The 18082-nt window shown below is 48.3% G+C and overlaps 1 protein-coding gene across 9 annotated transcripts in view; it reads left to right on the plus strand.

Annotated features, from left to right (window-relative positions):
* Positions 1 to 18082, plus strand: part of LOC147010360 (synaptotagmin-like protein 5) — a 69877-nt gene that overhangs the window by 23743 nt on the left and 28052 nt on the right. For all 9 annotated transcript variants that reach the window (XM_085860630.1, XM_085860628.1, XM_085860629.1 and 6 more), the window contains one exon: positions 1930 to 2154. In XM_085860630.1, coding sequence (XP_085716756.1) covers positions 1930 to 2154 — 225 coding nt within the window. The remainder of the gene's footprint in view (positions 1 to 1929; positions 2155 to 18082) is intronic.

The raw sequence follows: 18082 nt of genomic DNA on the forward strand, positions 1-18082 counted from the left end.
TGGTGGAATTGTATTTGTGTGCTTCCCGTGTGCCGAGAATAAATGTACTTTATTGTTGAACTGTTTCCGCTTCGCTTCGTCTTTTTTCCTCCATTGAATCCCCATCTTGCTTCACGTAAAGGGTTGGTAGTGGGCTGAATACGCCCGATAATTAATCGAACCGTCGAGGTCGACGATAACACCGCTCGGTTATTCTGATAGTACGGAACGGGTCGCTTAAGTGGCCCGTGTCCGAAGTCGACCTGCGGCGAGGTGCGATCGCCCGGTCTACCCTCCGCGTGGGTACTTAGGTAGTTCGAATTTGGCGAGCAACCCTATCCCACGCGGGGGCTGATTGGCTCGATCGCGGTGAGACCGAAAGGTCCACCCGTGACTGGTTCCCGGCGTTAGTCCGAGAGGGTCACGACTGGATTGTCCGTCCGGTGGGCGACGTGCCGCGATTCGAGTTACGTGGCCGTCGCACGCCGGCGGGCGCGAAGACCGCAACAATATATATATATATATATATATATATACACACACACACACACACAATGTCAAGGCTCGTATAAGAGCTAATGCACGGAACATATAACAAGGGCAGCAGGAGACAAGAGGGGTGGGAGTGGGAAGCACAACACAGCAGGGAACAGAGATGTTAGGAGATCTTTGGAAGGGAGAGTGATGGGGCGGGGAACACGGGGTAAACAAGATGGACACCACAGGGGCTTTCAGGAAGGAAAGCAGGGAATTTGAAGGAGGTGGGTTTGGGTGTATTGTCGGGGGTAGAAAAGATCGAGGATTTGGATGGGGGAAGATATGATATGCTGGTGAACAGCTGTTTTGAAGACCTGGAGGGAAGAGTGGGATTGAAGAGAGTGTGGGAGTTCCAAAGGTGGAAAAAGAAGAGGAATGAAAGAGTGAAGGTGAGAAGTGATTCTTGATTTTGGAAGTTTTAACAGAAAGGGGTTGCTGGCAGACCTTGAGTACCCTGCAGAAATATGGAGGGGGGGAGGGGGACACATAGCAGACAGAGCGGGGGTTGAGGGTGGCGGTGCAGGGAGGAGATGGTAGAAGACAGGAAGACCACCGACCTGCCTGCGGTGAGAGAGTGAGAGGCCCAAAGACTCAATCTCATTGTGGGAGATACCAATGATCCTAAATGCCTTAGTTTGCAGAGTGTGAAGCCGAGAAAGGTGAGAGGCGGGATCACCAGCCCCGAGGGGACAGCAGTAGTCCATCATGCTGCGGATGAAAGCTTTGTATGTGGTCAGGAGTTCAGGTGTGCCAAAGAAGGACATTGCATGACAGAGGATGCCCAGTTGGTGACTGGCTTTGGAGGGCAGGTTTGCAATTTTGCAATTTGAGCAGAGTTTGCAAATTGGGTCACTGAAGCCTATTGCTTTTGAGAGGAAAAGGTCAAGGTCACCTAAAATCATGGGTTTCAATTATTTATTTATGTATTTTTTAGCTGTCTTCATCATGTTTAGCATACGGAGAAAGAAGAGGTCCGAATACAAAACGGATGTGGACGGGCTTTGCATTTTTCGGTGCTTTCTAGTTCAAATATTTATTTCTTGTATGTCAAGGCGAGGGTCATGAATGAGTTAAACATTGCTTTATTGTGCATGGTGTTTCACTCTTAATATCATTCAGATGGTTACAAACCTCGTTAGGATTTCAATCAGGTGTCCCATGAACAAATTATGTTGACATAGGTTTACTGTTGATCAGGTGTGACTGCCAGTTCCCTGATTATAAATTATTGAAATTTCCATCAAATTTGAAATTGGTGTCATGAAGCGGTACTTGAAGGAAAGAAGAAACATTAAAGGTAATTTTCGGAAATTCAGCACGATGTTCTCCAGACATCGGAAATAGTCATTGGTAGGCCAAAGCTGTGATGTCCATCTCCAGAGGTTGACTTGCCCTTTGCTCTTGTGGCCACAGGAAACTTCGCTCTGAGTTGCGTGACCTGCGGGTGGCTCGCAAGGACACGTCCAGAGTAACTCGCGAGGGCCAAAGGATGTGCGCAGCCTGTGGGCGACCCTTGGGTATGCTGTCATGGGGTCGTGGTGCTGAGGGGTGCCCGACCTGTGGCCTGCACATGTGCCACACGTGTAAGAACGTGACCCCCATCGGATCCTCAAGGTGCAGCAAGTGCCAGCGTGAGCTGTAAGTTGAACTTGCATTTTCACTCATTGCTAGAGGTGACTGTATTGCATTTGAGTCCGTTTGTTACTTCCAGAATAGAAGGTTCACAAGTACAGGGTGTCCCAAAAGTCACTGTGCACCTCTACAAATTCCATGAAAAGCAGCCCAATTGTTAATACGAAGACATAGCCCACATGACGTTTGATGTGGGTATTGCATCAGCAGCCCGTCAGCCCTTTGCATTGTTGTGAGCCCTGGCAGGCTTTTAGTGTTATCAGATGAGAAAGTTAATATTTTGGTTTGCATATTTAGAATGACAAGGAAATCGGTTTGTAAAGTTGTCATAGCAGGCAGGTGTTTTATGTCCCAGTACACACAGAGCGCTGAAGAAACGTCTGAACCTCCATCCAGACAACCTAACATCTGTGCATGAATTGAAAGAAAGGGACTACATCATGCGTTGTGATTACACTGAACAACAAAAATTTTTTACTGGAGATGTGTAAAGTGATTTAGACTAATTTGGGTACGCTGATTTCAAAAATCATAACCGTTTTGCTGTATCACGTCAGGATTTTCAGTAACAGAAATATTCCCATTGCCTAGAAGTCAGGATTTCAATGAAATTTACAAAAATTCATTTATTCATTTATTTCATCATGAATGCTTCAAAATTATAGAAATTACAGAAAAACTCCACTAGAATGTAATTAAAAATGCTTTAGACATTTGGCTTTGCGTTTGTGCTGCTCTGTGTCAGTTTCACGATGCAGGAACCAGCAGAAATCGCCCATCATGTTCGGGTTGTGCCGCCCTTGGTAACGCGTCTCCATGAGTGAAATCTCTTGGTGGAATCGCTCGCCGTGCTCGTCCGAGACTGCTCCCAAGTTGTCAGGGAAGAAGTTCAGGTGCTGGTGTAGGAAATGGATTTTCAGGGACATCCTGGAGCCAAGTTTCCTGAAGGACTCCAGCAGCTGCTGCACTATTTCTTCATAGTTGTCCGCGCGCTCGTTCCCCAAGAAGTTGTCCGTCACAGCTTTGAAGCTCCTCCATGCTGCCAGCTCTTTGGGGTTTAGAGTTGTCGGAAAAGTTTCGTCCTTCATAATCTGTCGGATTTGCGGTCCAACAAGACACCAGCCTTGATCTTGGCCTCCGACAAGGTGTTGCCAAACTTTTCCTTGAGGTATAAAAACCCACGCCCATTCAGATCCATTGCCCGTACAAAACTTTTCATCAAGCCGAGCTTTATGTGGAGTGGTGGAAGGAAAACCTTGGCTGGGTCGACAAGGGCGACATGCTTCACGTTGTGTTGACCAGGTACATGCTCTTTTCGCTCTTCCCAATCTTTCTTCGTCCAGTGATTCGTGTCGTCTCTGCTATCCCAGAGACAAAGGAAGCACATGTATTTCGTGTAGCCTGACTGCAGCCCTAACAACAGCGCCACCACTTTCAAGTCTCCGCAGATGTGCCAGTTGAAGTCATTGTACTTGATGGAATCAAGCAGCTGCCGCATAGTCTCATAGGTCTCTGTCATGCCGAATGCGTGAGCCAGTGGGACTGATGGTTTCTCGTTGCCATTGTGGAGCAAAACAGCCTTCAAGCTGTTCTTCCCCGAGTCGATGAAGAGGCGCCAGTCTGCAGGATCGTGATCACACCCAAGTTCTTTCAACAGACCGTTGATGTCACTGCAGAATGTCATCGTGTCTTCCATCTCAAAGAACTCAGCCATGTCTCTGTGACGTGCTCTGAACAAGGATATCTTGGTGTTAGGTTCAAGTAGATCTCACTGCTGCAGCCTTGATCCAAGCAGCTCTGCCTTCGCCTTTGACAGTGAGAGATCTCTTACAAGATCATTTAAGTCTCCCTGGTTCAGAAGGTGTGATTCTTGAGTGTCGGGTTCAAAAGGTTCATCATCACCATCCTCTTCACCACTGCTTACAGCTATGTTCTGATCAGCTGGAGGTGTTGGAACGGGGTTCTCGTCATCATGAGGCACAGGTTTACGAGCAGAGACGCAGTCAGCGTACTTGATGTGACCTTTATTCTTCTTGTTGAAGCCGGCGATGCTTGTGCAGCAGAAATAACAATCATCATGATGATTCTGCGGCTCACGCCATATCATGGGCATCGCAAATGGCATGCTCGCGCGCTTGCCCACCAACCACTGAGTCAAGGTTGTGTGACAGCTTGTGCAGCAGATGTGTGGTGCCCAGCTCTGTTCTTGGTCCCCCACCTTACACCCGAAGTAGTGAAAGTAGGCGGCCTTCATTTTCACTGCTGTAGATATACTTCGCTGTTGATCTTTTTTGGTATACCGACCACAGACATAACAGAAGTTGTCAGGATGATTGGTACAGGAACGCCTACTCATCTTTATCTGAAAGAAAGAAATATAACACAAGTTAACAACAATTGTACGAAATAGACATGTTAAAGACATATGTAAATTTCATTGAAATCCTGACTTCTAGGCAATGGGAATATTTCTGTTCCTGAAAATCCTGACGTGATACAGCAAAACGGTTATGATTTTTGAAATCAGCGTACCCAAATTAGTCTTAATCACTTTACACATCTCCAGTAAAAAAAAAAATTTTGAAATTTGTTGTTCAGTGTTATTACCCATGGTTTTGAGACTTTATTGCTGATAATGGAGCCGATGTTATGGAAGTTACCTTTTTTCTCAGATGAGACTTTGTTCCATTTATCTGGCTATGTAACCAGCCAAAACAGCCGTGCTTTGTCATCAGAAAATCCACACGCGAAATTGGAGTCACCCCTGCGTGATGTGAAAGGTTGGTGTGTTGTGTGCTATGTCATATAAGCGGATAAGTCGCCCCATATCTTTCCGCGAGATGATCAACTAGGAACGCCATTGTGACTTGATTATTTACCCTTTGTTTTGGCAGCTGAAGGAAGATGAAATTATCAGTGCATATGTCTAACAGGACAGTGCCCCTGCGAACACTGCTCTTTGCTCCATGATGCTGCTCTGCAATGTGTTTGCAGACAGATTAATTTCAAAGGACAAGTGGCTGCAGACATCCACCGACCTTTCTCCTCCAGACTTTTATCTTTGAGGAGAAATGCAAGGTGCTGCTTATCTATATATAATGGAGCAAGTATGTCTGTCCAGCCACTAATGGCACCTTTTATGACGTAATAAAGAAACAGCGTTTATCCGTGTTGTTTGTGTTCCTGTTGGAGCATAATAAAATACATCACAAATGTATTGGTGGTACTAATGGTCAGCTCATAGGCACAAAAAATAAATCCCCTTCCTCCTCTGCAAGGGGGAAAGGATGTGTACTATTGTCAGGTCAGGCCAGATCAGATCTGTGACTTGCTACAGGTATTATGTAAACCTGTACTCACCTGTTTCATGGTCGGTTTGTCGGCGACTAAGCCGTCTCCCCCACCAGGTTTCCTGGTGAGGAGGGTGTATGGATATGGACACCCAGCAGGATTAAAAACAAGACCTGTCGAAGGGTGGAAGAACTCCTTGTGAGCCAACAGCCATCCATATCTGGTGCTCAACTATCTGTGGATGTCCTTCTGTAGTTGAGTTACCTTTCTCGTCTGTTGGTTGCAGGATTTGCACCCCGGGCACCATAAAACACTTCATTCTGCAAAACACAAACACACCAAAAAAAATGGAAATACAAAGAAAACTAAAAGCCCACTCCATGGGAGAACCTCCTATGGATCTACCCTTCACAGGGCAGCTCACCCACCAGATGACAGGATTGGGGAAAAGCCTTTGAGACCCCCATTCTTTGATGATAGGAGGGAAACCATGGGGTAACCTTACTGGGTCAGATTGCGGTAGTGTGTGTCGGGTGGTGCTGAGGTGTCGTCCACCAGACGGCGGTCTCCTTTGGTTAACCTGAGGTGGTCCCTTCGGGTGGGTGCCTGGAATGTCCTCTCCCGAAGAGAGGATGATCACCTGTCTCTGTTATCATCTGAGCTCAAGCGTTTGGACATCGGTATTGCAGCACTCTCTGAGGTTCAGAGACGGTATTGCGGCGAGATCATGGCGGGTGGTTATATCTACGACTGGTTTGGTCACTGATGGTTACCATGCCCAAGAGTTGCTGTAGATGTGCCCAATTAGCTGACTCCAATGATAATTGAGGTAACACTGGTCAACGAGTGTATTATGAGATGAAGGATTCGTCACTCTTTGGCTGTCATTTCCCTGGTCTTTGTTTATGCTTCGACTGAGGCAAGTGATCTCTCTTTGAAGGATGTCGGCAGGCAAGATCACTGAGGCAAGTGATCTAATGCGATCACTGAGGCAAGTGATCTCTCTTAAGCATTCTATGCCATGCTTAAGTCTGGTTGATTAGTGCCCCAGGCAAAATAGTCTTCTCGTCTTGGGGGATTTCAATGCAATGACTGGAACTGATAGGGATGGTTATGAGACGTGTATTGGTCCCCATGGGTCTGGATCTGTGAACCTGAATAGCACTAAGTTCCTTGACTTTGCAAGAACATGGAGGCTTATGTTTGAGGAATCTGTGAAGGGGTACAGCATCACCTGTGGTCCAATGATTCTCAACCTGCTTGCAGAGGAATTCCTGCATTGCGTTCCTCCAAGCCCGTCCGTCAGTGCACTACAGTCAGAATGGAGGGTGGTGAGCTCTTGACAGAGGAGTCTGAAGTGAAGGCCTGCAAGGCTGGTTGCTTTGAGTGGCTGTACCAGGCTGATCCACGAGCTGTTGAGTTGGATGGCAGGGGTGTTACTATCCCTATTGCTGACGCCTGACCCCCCCAAACCCCCAACCGACTCTAAACTGCCTTTGTTTGTGGAAACACTGGCTGCGGTGAACCAAAAAGGGGGGTAAAAGCTCTTGGGATCTGTGGCATCCATGGTGAACTTCTAAAGGCTGTTGGAAATGCTGTACTCGTGTCGTATGCAGTTCTGTGCTCTGTTTTGAGCACCAGCATCATCCCAACTGCCTGGAAGAGAGGCCTTATTGTCCTCTCTGGAAAGGGAAGGGTGATTGCCAGGACTGCAAAAACTACTGAGAGTAGAGGCTGCTCTCAGTGCCGGGTAAGGTCTTTGCTCGGATAATTCTTGAGAGGGTTCGCCACCATCTGCTTGAGCACCAGCGCCCAGAGCAGTTGGGCTTTCCACCAAAGAGGTCAATGATTGATCGTATCCTTGCTCTTTGGGTCCTCACTGAATGCAGGTGAGAGTTTCATCAGGGGCTGCTTGCAGTCTATGTTTATCTCCACAAAGTGTTCATTTCAGTGAATCAGGAAGTCCTCTGGAGGATTCTCGGTCTTTCATGGGGTGCCACCAAAACGGATCAATCTGATATCTGAAATAAACTCTGGCACTGAGAGTGCTGTGAGATGGAGTGGTTCCCTCCTTTATTTCCAGGTGTTACTAGAGTTCGTCAGGAGTGTGTACTGGTCCCCACATTGTTCAGTGCTGGTATGAACTGGATGTTGGAGAGATCAAGCTGTGGTGCATCGTTTGGGAATGTCAAGATCTCTGGCCTTGATTTCACAGATGATACAGTTATCTTTGCAGAGATGCTGGTTATCTTTATGGGGGCCATCCAGGCACTTGAAGAGGAGTCGGAGCTGCTAGTATTATGCATTTCCTGGGTTAAAACGAAGATCCAGGCTTTCAATGCCATATTGGATGTTGCTATCTTGTCTGTACATGTTTGTGATGAGGATGTTGAGGTCATAGATAAATTCACTTGCATTGGCAGTGATATTCATGTCTCCTCGTGTTGTGAGCCAGAGGTCAATAGATGTCTGGGGCAGGCCTGGGAGTCATGGATTCACTTAATCATGGGGTGTGATGCTGTCGGTACCTATGCAGGACGACGAAAGTCCAAGTCTTTAAGTCCTTGGTTCTTCCAGTCTTGGTCTATGGATGTGAGATTTGGACTCTGACCAGGGATCTGAGATGGAGACTTAACTTCTGCGGTACCAGGTCTCTTCATAGAATCCTTGGCTATTGCTGGTCAGACTTTGGGTCGAACGAGCGGTTGCTGAGGGAGACTCTGAGATTTGTTACCTGTGTAGTCAGCGAGCATCAGTTCTGGCTGTATGGTCATACGGCTCGTTTTCTTGACACTGATCCTGCTCAGCAGATTCTCTCAGCAAGGGAGCCTCATGAGAGGAGGAGGCCAACAGGCTGACCACGTACATTATGGTTGCAGCATGTTGATCGGCATCTCAAGGAGATGGGGATGGGCCAGGCCAGGCCCTTGGAGTACCTGTGGAAAATGGACGTAGCAATGCGTTTCTCCACCGCATGCTCCCATACCTGACCTGACCTGCGAGGGTGGAGGGGGGAGCAGAGGAGACTATTTACAATTTTCACCTGTACATGTGCCACATTGCAAGTGAACTTTATTAGTTAAAGTGAGTCTGCTGCAGATGCAGGATTTTAGCCACGGCGCAAAATTTATTTGCCCCACCCCCCCCCCTCCCCCAGAGTGCTCCCAAAGTGAGTATGTGTGTTTCTAGGGAAGGTGATCTCCACAGCGCTCAATAACTCGAGGAAGCCATCCCAAATTTAATCAACAATATTTCTCGGGCTGAGTTGATGCTTGTCTTTGCGAATACGCAAGGACGTGTGGATATCCGTGTTCACGTGGATGCCACTTGTTGTAAATGTTTAATTTATTTCTTCATAATTCTTAATGATGTTTTTGGTATGTTCTAGTCAATGAGTGCACAGTGACTTTTGGTACACCCTGTGTAGGTATTGCTACGTTTGTGGGGGGGGGGGGGTGGGGTGGGGTGGTAGATATTTCCTTAGAATACATAGAAAGGAATGGAATAGTATGGTCCGTGTATGAGTAGTTTGCCTTTCTCGATGTGGTTAAGTCGGGAGGCATAACTTAAGAATTATCTTGTTTGAATGCGCACCATATAGGGGATGGTGCGTGATTATAATGAATTAGGGATTAAGGTAAAGAAAATTGTATGTACAACCCCTTGTAATGCCCACCGGACGAGGTCGAGAAGACTGAAAGCTCTGTTTAGAGGTGTTGTGCTGTCCAGAGAGCGAGGGAAGGAGTTTTCCGTTACCTGCCGAGGAGTGGAGTTATGGCTGCCTCTGGAGGGGCAGAGGTTTTTTTGCCCTGAGAGGGCAGAGTTTTGGAGATTTCTCACAAGAGCGAGGAGGGGGGGGGGTGGTTGGGATGTCTGAGGAGAATTGGGATTCTCCTCAGAGACCCTTTTGACTCCTAAAACCTCTGGACCTTCACTCCCCTTCAGTCCCTTTCATCCCCTTTGAATTTAACACCATTTAGACTCCATACAGCTTTCAGATGGATGAGACAGCTTCGACCCTTGACCATTAAGAGTTTTAGACCACTTGGACCTTTTGTATTACAAATGAATAACATTAAACATAATAGCACCAATATCTGCAAAAATAAATGTCAGTGCAAGTCCGTCCATTTGTCCGTCAGTCCATCTCCTCCAAAACTCCAAAACCATGAGACCGAGTGGCCCCAAACTTTGCATGCATACCAAGGGAACTCCAAGATGGTGCATGAATGAAAATTGGATCCTTGGTTTAATTTAAACACCCCTTTTGAAGATAATTTATGGGGTGCTCATCACAAAATAACAAAATAAGCCTAATCAAGATGGTGGCACGCCATCTTGGTCAGCCCTCTCTCAGCTCGCCAGAGTGTTCAGCCACCATTTTGTTTTCTTGTTTTTGGCCTGCACAACATTGCCTTGACTTGGAACAGGACGCAATGGTTTCTTAACGTAAAAAATTGTTTTTCACTTTCCTCACTTATATAATTGATTTCCTGATCATCATATATTCAAATCGCTGGATATATCGCAATGCTTATAAATGTCCGGAGGAGACGCCGGCATTCATGGCTTTATTTCATTTCCGCGCATGCCATAACCTCGAGAATCTCTTAATCTCAGCAGAATTTCAAAATTTAAACTTCTTTATTGACTTCAGCAGCAGTTCAGACTGCTAAAAAAAAAAGTGTTCATTTGTCCAAGTCGGACATCACTTGACATTCTGGGTATCTCCGGGTGCATGGTATTTATTTAACTGATCAGCAATCACTAATTGCTTGCCACGCCAGCCGTTCCTTATCAACCGTTTAGTTAGAGTACTTTCCTGAGTGCGTAAGCCACTTGGCTATGGCTCTACAATATTCATACTGTCACTGAATATATCGATCGACTTGACCAAAATTCAGGGCCCACTCGCTTGCGTTTGGCCGTGCCATGCATCGGGCATTGGTTAGCTCGCTGAAAATGTGCAATTTAATGTTACACCACATTTCCACTTTTTGTACGATCTTCTTTCATTATACGACCTGTCACTTTGGCATAGATAGATACATGTAGAAAATTAAAACTTTAGTTTTTAAAAGTTTCTTCAACTGTTTTGTTGGACTGCTTGCTTGAGTGGAGTGCTTAGCATCTCTGGAGTTAGAAAGGCAAAATAAATGAGATGATTACAGTGAGTAAAAAAAGTTTCAGTTGTTCCAGAGCAATGAATCGCCACATCACAGCAGGATAGCTGGAGGTATGGATGCTCGCTCTAACTCGAATAAGCCATCTAGCCTGGGTTTGAATCCCGACCCAACTATAAACTGTCATACCGGTGTTTCAAAGGCAGGGTGATTCATCAATGTGTGTGTGCTGTCTCTTGGATGCATGTTAAAATGGAAGTCACATCTGTGGGAATCCCCCTCCTCTCCCCAACCCCCTTCCCCTCTCCCTCTCTCTCCCCTCTCTGTCTCACATCCCCCCCTTTCTCTCTCATCCTCTCCTCTCTCTTCCCCACTCTCCTTCACACCATATCTCTCTTTCCCCTCTCCCTCTTTCACCCCCCTCTCCCTCCCACCCCTATCCTGCTCTCCTCTCCCTCCCTCTCCCTCTCTCCCACCCTCTGCCCCTGCTTCCCCACCCCTCCCCCTCTGTTAAGTTGACTGTTAACGACTGATAGTTTAGTTTTGAATTTACGAGGTACACAGCATGGGTTTTAAATGTTCCCTCTCAGTTTTATATCGAACCCGGTGGTTAAAAAGACAAGAAGCGAATACTTCGATATCGCACGGCTGGGGGCAGTAAAAGTCGAGGTTAAGAATGATGAAACAATTTTGCAGTTATAAAATTTAAATGTAGACACGGTGAATTAGCATGCATGATGGGAAGAGTTGTGACTTTGGACAAATTTCTATTTATAGCCCTCAGATCAAAGGGACGTACATGGCCATAAGTGTGACAGAAGACGTGACAAGACACAGGACAGAATAGCCAATTATATAACAGCGCGATGTCGCCGCGCTATAAAAATGTTACTACTTGGGCACATTTTGCTGCCTTCCCTTCCCTTCCCTTCCCCTCACTCCGCCTTCCCTTCCCCTCATGCCACCCACCTTCCCTTCCCCTCACGCCGCCTTCCCTTCCCCTCATGCTGCTGTTACGGCTGTGGATATTTGCAAACCACCATTCAGGGCCCGTAGGTGAGATATCTCTAAGTACATGTGTAGTTAGCCCAAACCCGTTGGATAGAGGGAATTTATGTGATCCATTCGGGCTGCGACGCTTTGAGATAGCCGTTTTTCTGTTCTATCTTTATTTTGAACCAACCAAGTCTCAACCGCCATCGCACAACAACCACCACGCCAGCCATCGTCACCAACTGCAACCATGCTCCAACCCTCGGACAACAACAACAACGCCAACAGCCACGACCTTTACCTTCACAACTCGCTCCCACATCATCGCATCACTGCCATTCCCAAACGGCACCATAACCATCAAACCACCACCGAAAACCCTCCACCACCTTTACCTCTCCTTCTACGGCCATTCCCGCACCATCTGTGAACACTGGGCGTCGGGCTGTCTCGGGCCCGTTCGGCGATTGGTGCCGAACGCACCGAGCCGCGAGCGCAAATCTCGGCCTTTCTGAGGGAAAATTCGGATTAAGAACGCAACACGCCCACTTTTCCTCCGTCCAATTAGCAAGTGTGGGGCAGTTTGGCCCCGCCTCCAGGCGCGTCTGTGTGAAATCGATATATGCAAATTCTAGGATCAGGGGAGGCTCACGCCCCCGTTTCCTCCGACCAATGGGCGAGCGTGGCTCCTATCCCTCCCTCTTGGAACAGGACGCAATGGTTTCTTAATGTTAAAATTTTTTTTTTCACTTTCCTCACTTGTATAATTGATTGCCTGATCATCATATATACAAATCGCTGGATATATCGCAATGCTTATAAATGTCGGGATGACCCCGAGGTCATCCTGATCCGAATATTTGCATATTAGCTGCTCCTGCCAGCCTATAAGAAGGCGAGCGCAAGGCGAATGGAGTCAGTCGAGTCGGATGGCGAAGTCATCGGTGTGGCAGAGAGTTGGGTTCTGCAGTCGGTTGAGGAGAGTGTCATCGAGTTGGGTTCTAGAGTCGGCTGAGAAGAGTTGCGGGAAGAGGAAAAGGAGCTCGGGTCCGAGGCGAGAAGGACGGCGGTCGGTGACGAGGTCGCGGTGTGGGATCGCTCGTCGCGGGACCCAAGCCAGCCAGCCATCTCCCTCGCCCAGGGCATCAACAATTCCCCCTTTCCCCTGCGCTGAGATAGTGCAAAAGGGGGCCCCGTTCCCACCCCACCCCAAACGTCGTGCCAACGAAACCCGCCAAGGAGCACGGAGTCGGGGCACAGCCACGCGGCCACATCTGCAGCTCGCCCGCCAACGCATCACGAGGATGCTGGTAGGACCCCCCCGGTCTCGCCGGCCTGGCCGCTCCTCCCAGTCACGTGCACGTTTGGCCTACAGGCCTCTCTGCCCCCTTGTCTATGAGGGTGGCTTCTTTCCTTTGCTTTTGAGTAAATGTGTGTTGGCGCCATCTGTAAAGTAGAACTGTATAAGTGTTGCCGTGTGTGCGCGTAGTCAGTAGTAACTCTGCGTCGTTGTTGCTTTCGTTTTGGTTGCTATATGTGCATTTTGACTGTATGGCTGTATATATGTGCTTTCCGTGTGCCGGGAAATAAATGTGCTTTGTGTGAACTGTTTTCCCGTTTCGCTTCGTCTTTTCTTGATTGACCCTCCATCCTGCTTCACGTAAAGGGTTCGTAGTGGGCTTAATACGCCCGGTAATTAATCGGAACGGTCGAGGCCGATGATAACACCGCTCGGTTATCACTGTACCATGGACCGCTTAAGCGGTTCATGTCCGGAGTCGGCCTGTGGCGTGGTACGATCGCCCGGTCGACCATCCGTGCAGGTACTTAGGTAGATCGAATTTGGTGAGCAACCCTATCCTGCGCGGGTGGGCAATTGGCACGGTCGTGGTGGGGTTAAACCCCCACCCGTGACTAGCTCGTGGCGTTGTTCCGAGAGGGTCACAATTGAATTGTCCGTCCGGTGGGCGACGTGCCGCGATCCGAGTTACGTGGCCGTCCGCACGCCGGCGGGCGCGAATTCGCAACACCGCCTTCCCTTCTCCTCATGCCGCCTTCCCTTCCCCTCACACCACTTTCCCTTCCCCTTACACTGCCTTCCCTTCCCCTCACACTGTCTTCCTTTCCCATCACACTGGCTTACCTCCTCCCAAACCCCATCCTCTCTCCACTCTCCCATGGACATCTCTCGGCGGTCTCCGCATGCTTAGTTGACGTGCTGTTTTAACCTACCCCATTTTGTTCAATCCTGTGCTCTCCCTCTCCCCCTCCTCCCCCTTCCTAGCTTCCATCTTCCTCATCCCTCCTTGCTCCCCCACTCCTCCTGCACCCCCGCCTTGCCCCCCCTCCTCTCCTCTCTCCCCCTCCTCTCAATCCTCACCCCCTTTCTCCCCCCCCCCTCTTTAATATTCCCATTAGCAAAGCAATGAGTTGTATCTGCCAGTTACAAATAAATTTGTTCATGTTACAGGTACAGTCAAATACAGTCTTGTTGCAGATCCCATGTGCTACGCACTGTTTTTAGGTCATCTCTTCGAGCATGACCTAATAATATGGGTGTCAATGTCCTTCGATCCTTCCGTCCGTCCGTCTGTTCACAATGAAGTTGAAGTGGGAGATCTGGTCATTAGTGATCCTGATAGAGGTCGATGAGACGTACATGATGGTATAACCTTCAAGGTCAACAGAGGTCAAGGTCAACGTCACAAGGCCTTTGAAGTTGCGAAAATGACGATTTTCAAATTCTATCTCCGCCATTTCTCAAGCAATCTTGAATTTGATTGTAGCATATGAATCTATGGGACAATATCTAAATTTGGTTGGGCCGGATTTTCGATATTCACTTTCGTTTTCGTGTCACGTGACTTCAAAGTTTGCAAAAAATGCGAAAATGACGATTTTCAAAATCTATCTCCTCATACATTTCTCAAGCAATCTTGAATTTGATTGTGGCGTATGAATCTATGGGACAATATCTAAATTTGGTTGGGCCGGATTTTCGATATTCGCTTTCGTTTTCGTGTCACGTGACTTCAAAGTTGGCAAAAAATGCGAAAATGACGATTTTCAAAATCTATCTCCCTCCTACATTTCTCAAGCAATCTTGAATTTGATTGTGGCATATGAATCTATGGTACAATATCTAAGTTTGGTCAGGACGGATTTTCGAATTTCGCTTTCATTTTCGTGTCACGTGACTTCAAAGTTTGCAAAAACTGCCCTACCTTCAGGAGGCTATATATTCTCTACTGGGCATGGTAAAAGTTAGTGAATGGTGTCATTGCATAGCAGCTGACCTTGTATATTATATTTATACATTTTCCGCCGAAAGTGCAAAAGTTTCAAAACCCGAAATGTAAACGTCGGCATTTATTTTCAAAATATAATTTCGTGCACGCGCGCCAAAATGCCGAGTCATCTTTAACCAAACTGCGCAGTTCGAGCTGCGCAGTGGAGCTGCGCAGTAGTCTTCGGTCATTACTGAACATTGAGAACTTGTGGTATTATTTCTCGCAGAGATGACTGTCACTCCTGCATGGAGGTAATTTTCTTGGTAGCTCGAGGTCAAATGCTTTTCTTGGTAGCTCGAGGTCAATGGTTCTCTTGGTAGCTCGAGGTCAAATGGTTTTCTTGGTAGCTCGAGGTCAAATGGTTTGCTCTTGCACAAACCACAGACAGACAAACAGACAAATAGACAGGCTGACCGACTCTGTGTTCCAATTCTTCATCCCATTAGAAGTTCCTGTGCCAAATTTGGTAGCTCTCAGTCAAACGGTTTGCACTTTCATAAAGGACAGACAAACAAACAGGCCAATATATATATATATATATATATATATATATATATATATATATATATATATATATATATATATATATATATATATATATATATTGTTGTGGTTACCAGATTCGCAAACCACCATTCAGGTCCCTTAGGTGAGGTATCTCGGTAAGTGCATGTGTAGTTAGGCCCAAACCCGTTGTCTAGTGGGAATACATGTCATTTATACGTGCTGCGACTCTTCAGGATAGCCGTTTTTCTTTTACTATCTTTATTTTGGACCAATCGCCACCATCACAACCACAACATCAACCACCGACCACAACCACCGCTTCACCACAACCGCCACGACCTTTACCGTCACAACTCGCCACCATCGCATCGCCGTCGTCTCGCGCCACTCATGGGCACCGATGCTGGACTCGTGTAGGGCGCACGTTGAACAGCGTGTACAAAATCACGGATTTTCTGCTTCAAAAACGGATCCAAAACGATACACGCCCACTTTTTGCCGTCCAATCGGTGAGCGAGGGGCGAATTGGCCCCGCCCCCAGGGCGATCGATATATGCAAATTTGTGGATCAAAAAGCCTTCACGCCCACTTTTTGTCGGGCCAATGGGGAGCGAGTTGAAAGGTCAAAGGGAGGGGGTCAAAGGCGAAGTTACGGGGGGATAAAAGGACGGTGTTCGTCAGTAAAAAGCAGTAGTAAGAAGTCGGAACGAGGAAGAAAAAGGTAGTAAGAAGTCGGAACGAGGAAGAAGGGAGTCGTAAAGGTCGGAACGAGGCGAAGGAGAGTCGGAACGGAGGGGACGAGCTGTGGAGAGGCGGCGAGTCGGACGAAGGGTGCTCGCGTCGTGCAGGGAGCTGCACCCCTGGGAGGCCGGCAGCGCGACCTGGCCGAGGTGGAGACGCTCGTCGCGCACATAATAAAGATCCTCTATACCCCGAGCATCAGCAACCCCTCCTGTTCCCCCCGCGCTGAGATAGTGCGACCAAGGGGGCCCCGTTCCCACCCCCTGCCAGGCACTGTCCACGAGGCCCGCGGGTTGCGGGGCCATCGCCGCTCCGCGTCTCATCACCAGACGGGTAGGCCCGACCAGGTCTCGGCCCCAGGCCTACCCCATTCTTGAGGGTATTTCTTTTCCTTGGTTTTGGGTATGTGTTGTCGGCGCCGTCTGTGAAGTAGAATTGTATAAGTGTTGCCGTGTGCTCGGTAGTCGGAATTAGCTCTGCACTGTGTTTTCACTTTTGTGTTTGCTTTTTGTGTAAATGGAATTGTGTTTTCTTTTTTGTGTGCATTTGGTGGAATTGTATTTGTGTGCTTCCCGTGTGCCGAGAATAAACGTGCTTTATTGTTGAACTGTTCTCCCGCTTCGCTTCGTCTTTTCCCCCATTGAACCCCCATCTTGCTTCACGTGAAGGGTTGGTAGTGGGCTGAGTACGCCCGATAATTAATCGAACCGTCGAGGTCGACGATAACACCGCTCGGTTATTCTGATAGTACGGAACGGGTCGCTTAAGTGGCCCGTGTCCGAAGTCGACCTGCGGCGAGGTGCGATCGCCCGGTCTACCCTCCGCGTGGGTACTTAGGTAGTTCGAATTTGGCGAGCAACCCTATCCCACGCGGGGGCTGATTGGCTCGATCGCGGTGAGACCGAAAGGTCCACCCGTGACTGGTTCCCGGCGTTAGTCCGAGAGGGTCACGACTGGATTGTCCGTCCGGTGGGCGACGTGCCGCGATTCGAGTTACGTGGCCGTCGCACGCCGGCGGGCGCGAAGACCGCAACACTGGTGTCAGGAGTGGGATACAAATTCATCGCCCTCCTCGCGGCACTGGTATTGGAGAGCGGGACAACAGGCTCTCCTGTCTCCAGCGAAATTCACGGGAATCGGTCCAGGGGTGAGAGAAGCGACCCCCGATTCCCTCCAAATTACGAGCGAGCAAATTAACCCTTCACGAGAAGCAAGATGGCGTCTCAAGGCGAGCGGGAGCCGGGGGTATTAGAAATGTATATGTGTAATAATGTAGAGTCCATGGCCCAGGATGGAATCCCCGAGCAGGAAATGTTGATTGTGCAGGAACACGGACTCGCCCAACTGAACCCAGGGCCCGAGGTGGGTGCGGCAGCGGCCGCAGTGTATGACACCTCCCCCCCCCCTCTCCACCAAGACCCTTCCCCAACCCCTGCCGAAACGGCTCACTTGAGTGCATCCGACATGGCCCAGCTATTCACCATGCTGGCACAAATGAATGCGGCAATGACAAATGAAATGAAAAACGAAATGAAAGGCATGAACAAACAAATGATCGAAAAGATGGATGCGAATATGAAGAACGAAATGAAAGGCATGAACGAAAAGATGGATGCGAATACACAAAAAATGGATGAAAAGATGGATACAAATACAAATGAAGTGAAAACGACGATGGATGCGAATACACAGCAAATAAACGGAATGGAAGCAAACATGAAAGAAGAAATGAAAGAGCTGCGGGGTGAGACGCAGAACATGGGCCGATGCCTGCAGGCGGGCATGAAGGCCATGACCAGGGAGATCAAAATGGCGACTCCACGTGTGGGAGCAAACGAGCTGGGTGGGGGTGCAACGGCTGACAGGCCCGCGGTGGAGGCGGGTGAAAAAATAATTCGTGGAACGTGTTGGGCGAGGGTCGTGACGATGACCGAAAGGGAAAAATTAAATGGGGAGACCAAAACGTGTGAGACGAGACACGAGGTGACG

This window comes from Eptatretus burgeri, chromosome 16, assembly GCF_056783735.1.
Source record: "Eptatretus burgeri isolate ZD-2024b chromosome 16, Ebu_testis_v1, whole genome shotgun sequence".
Taxonomy (NCBI): domain Eukaryota; kingdom Metazoa; phylum Chordata; class Myxini; order Myxiniformes; family Myxinidae; genus Eptatretus; species Eptatretus burgeri.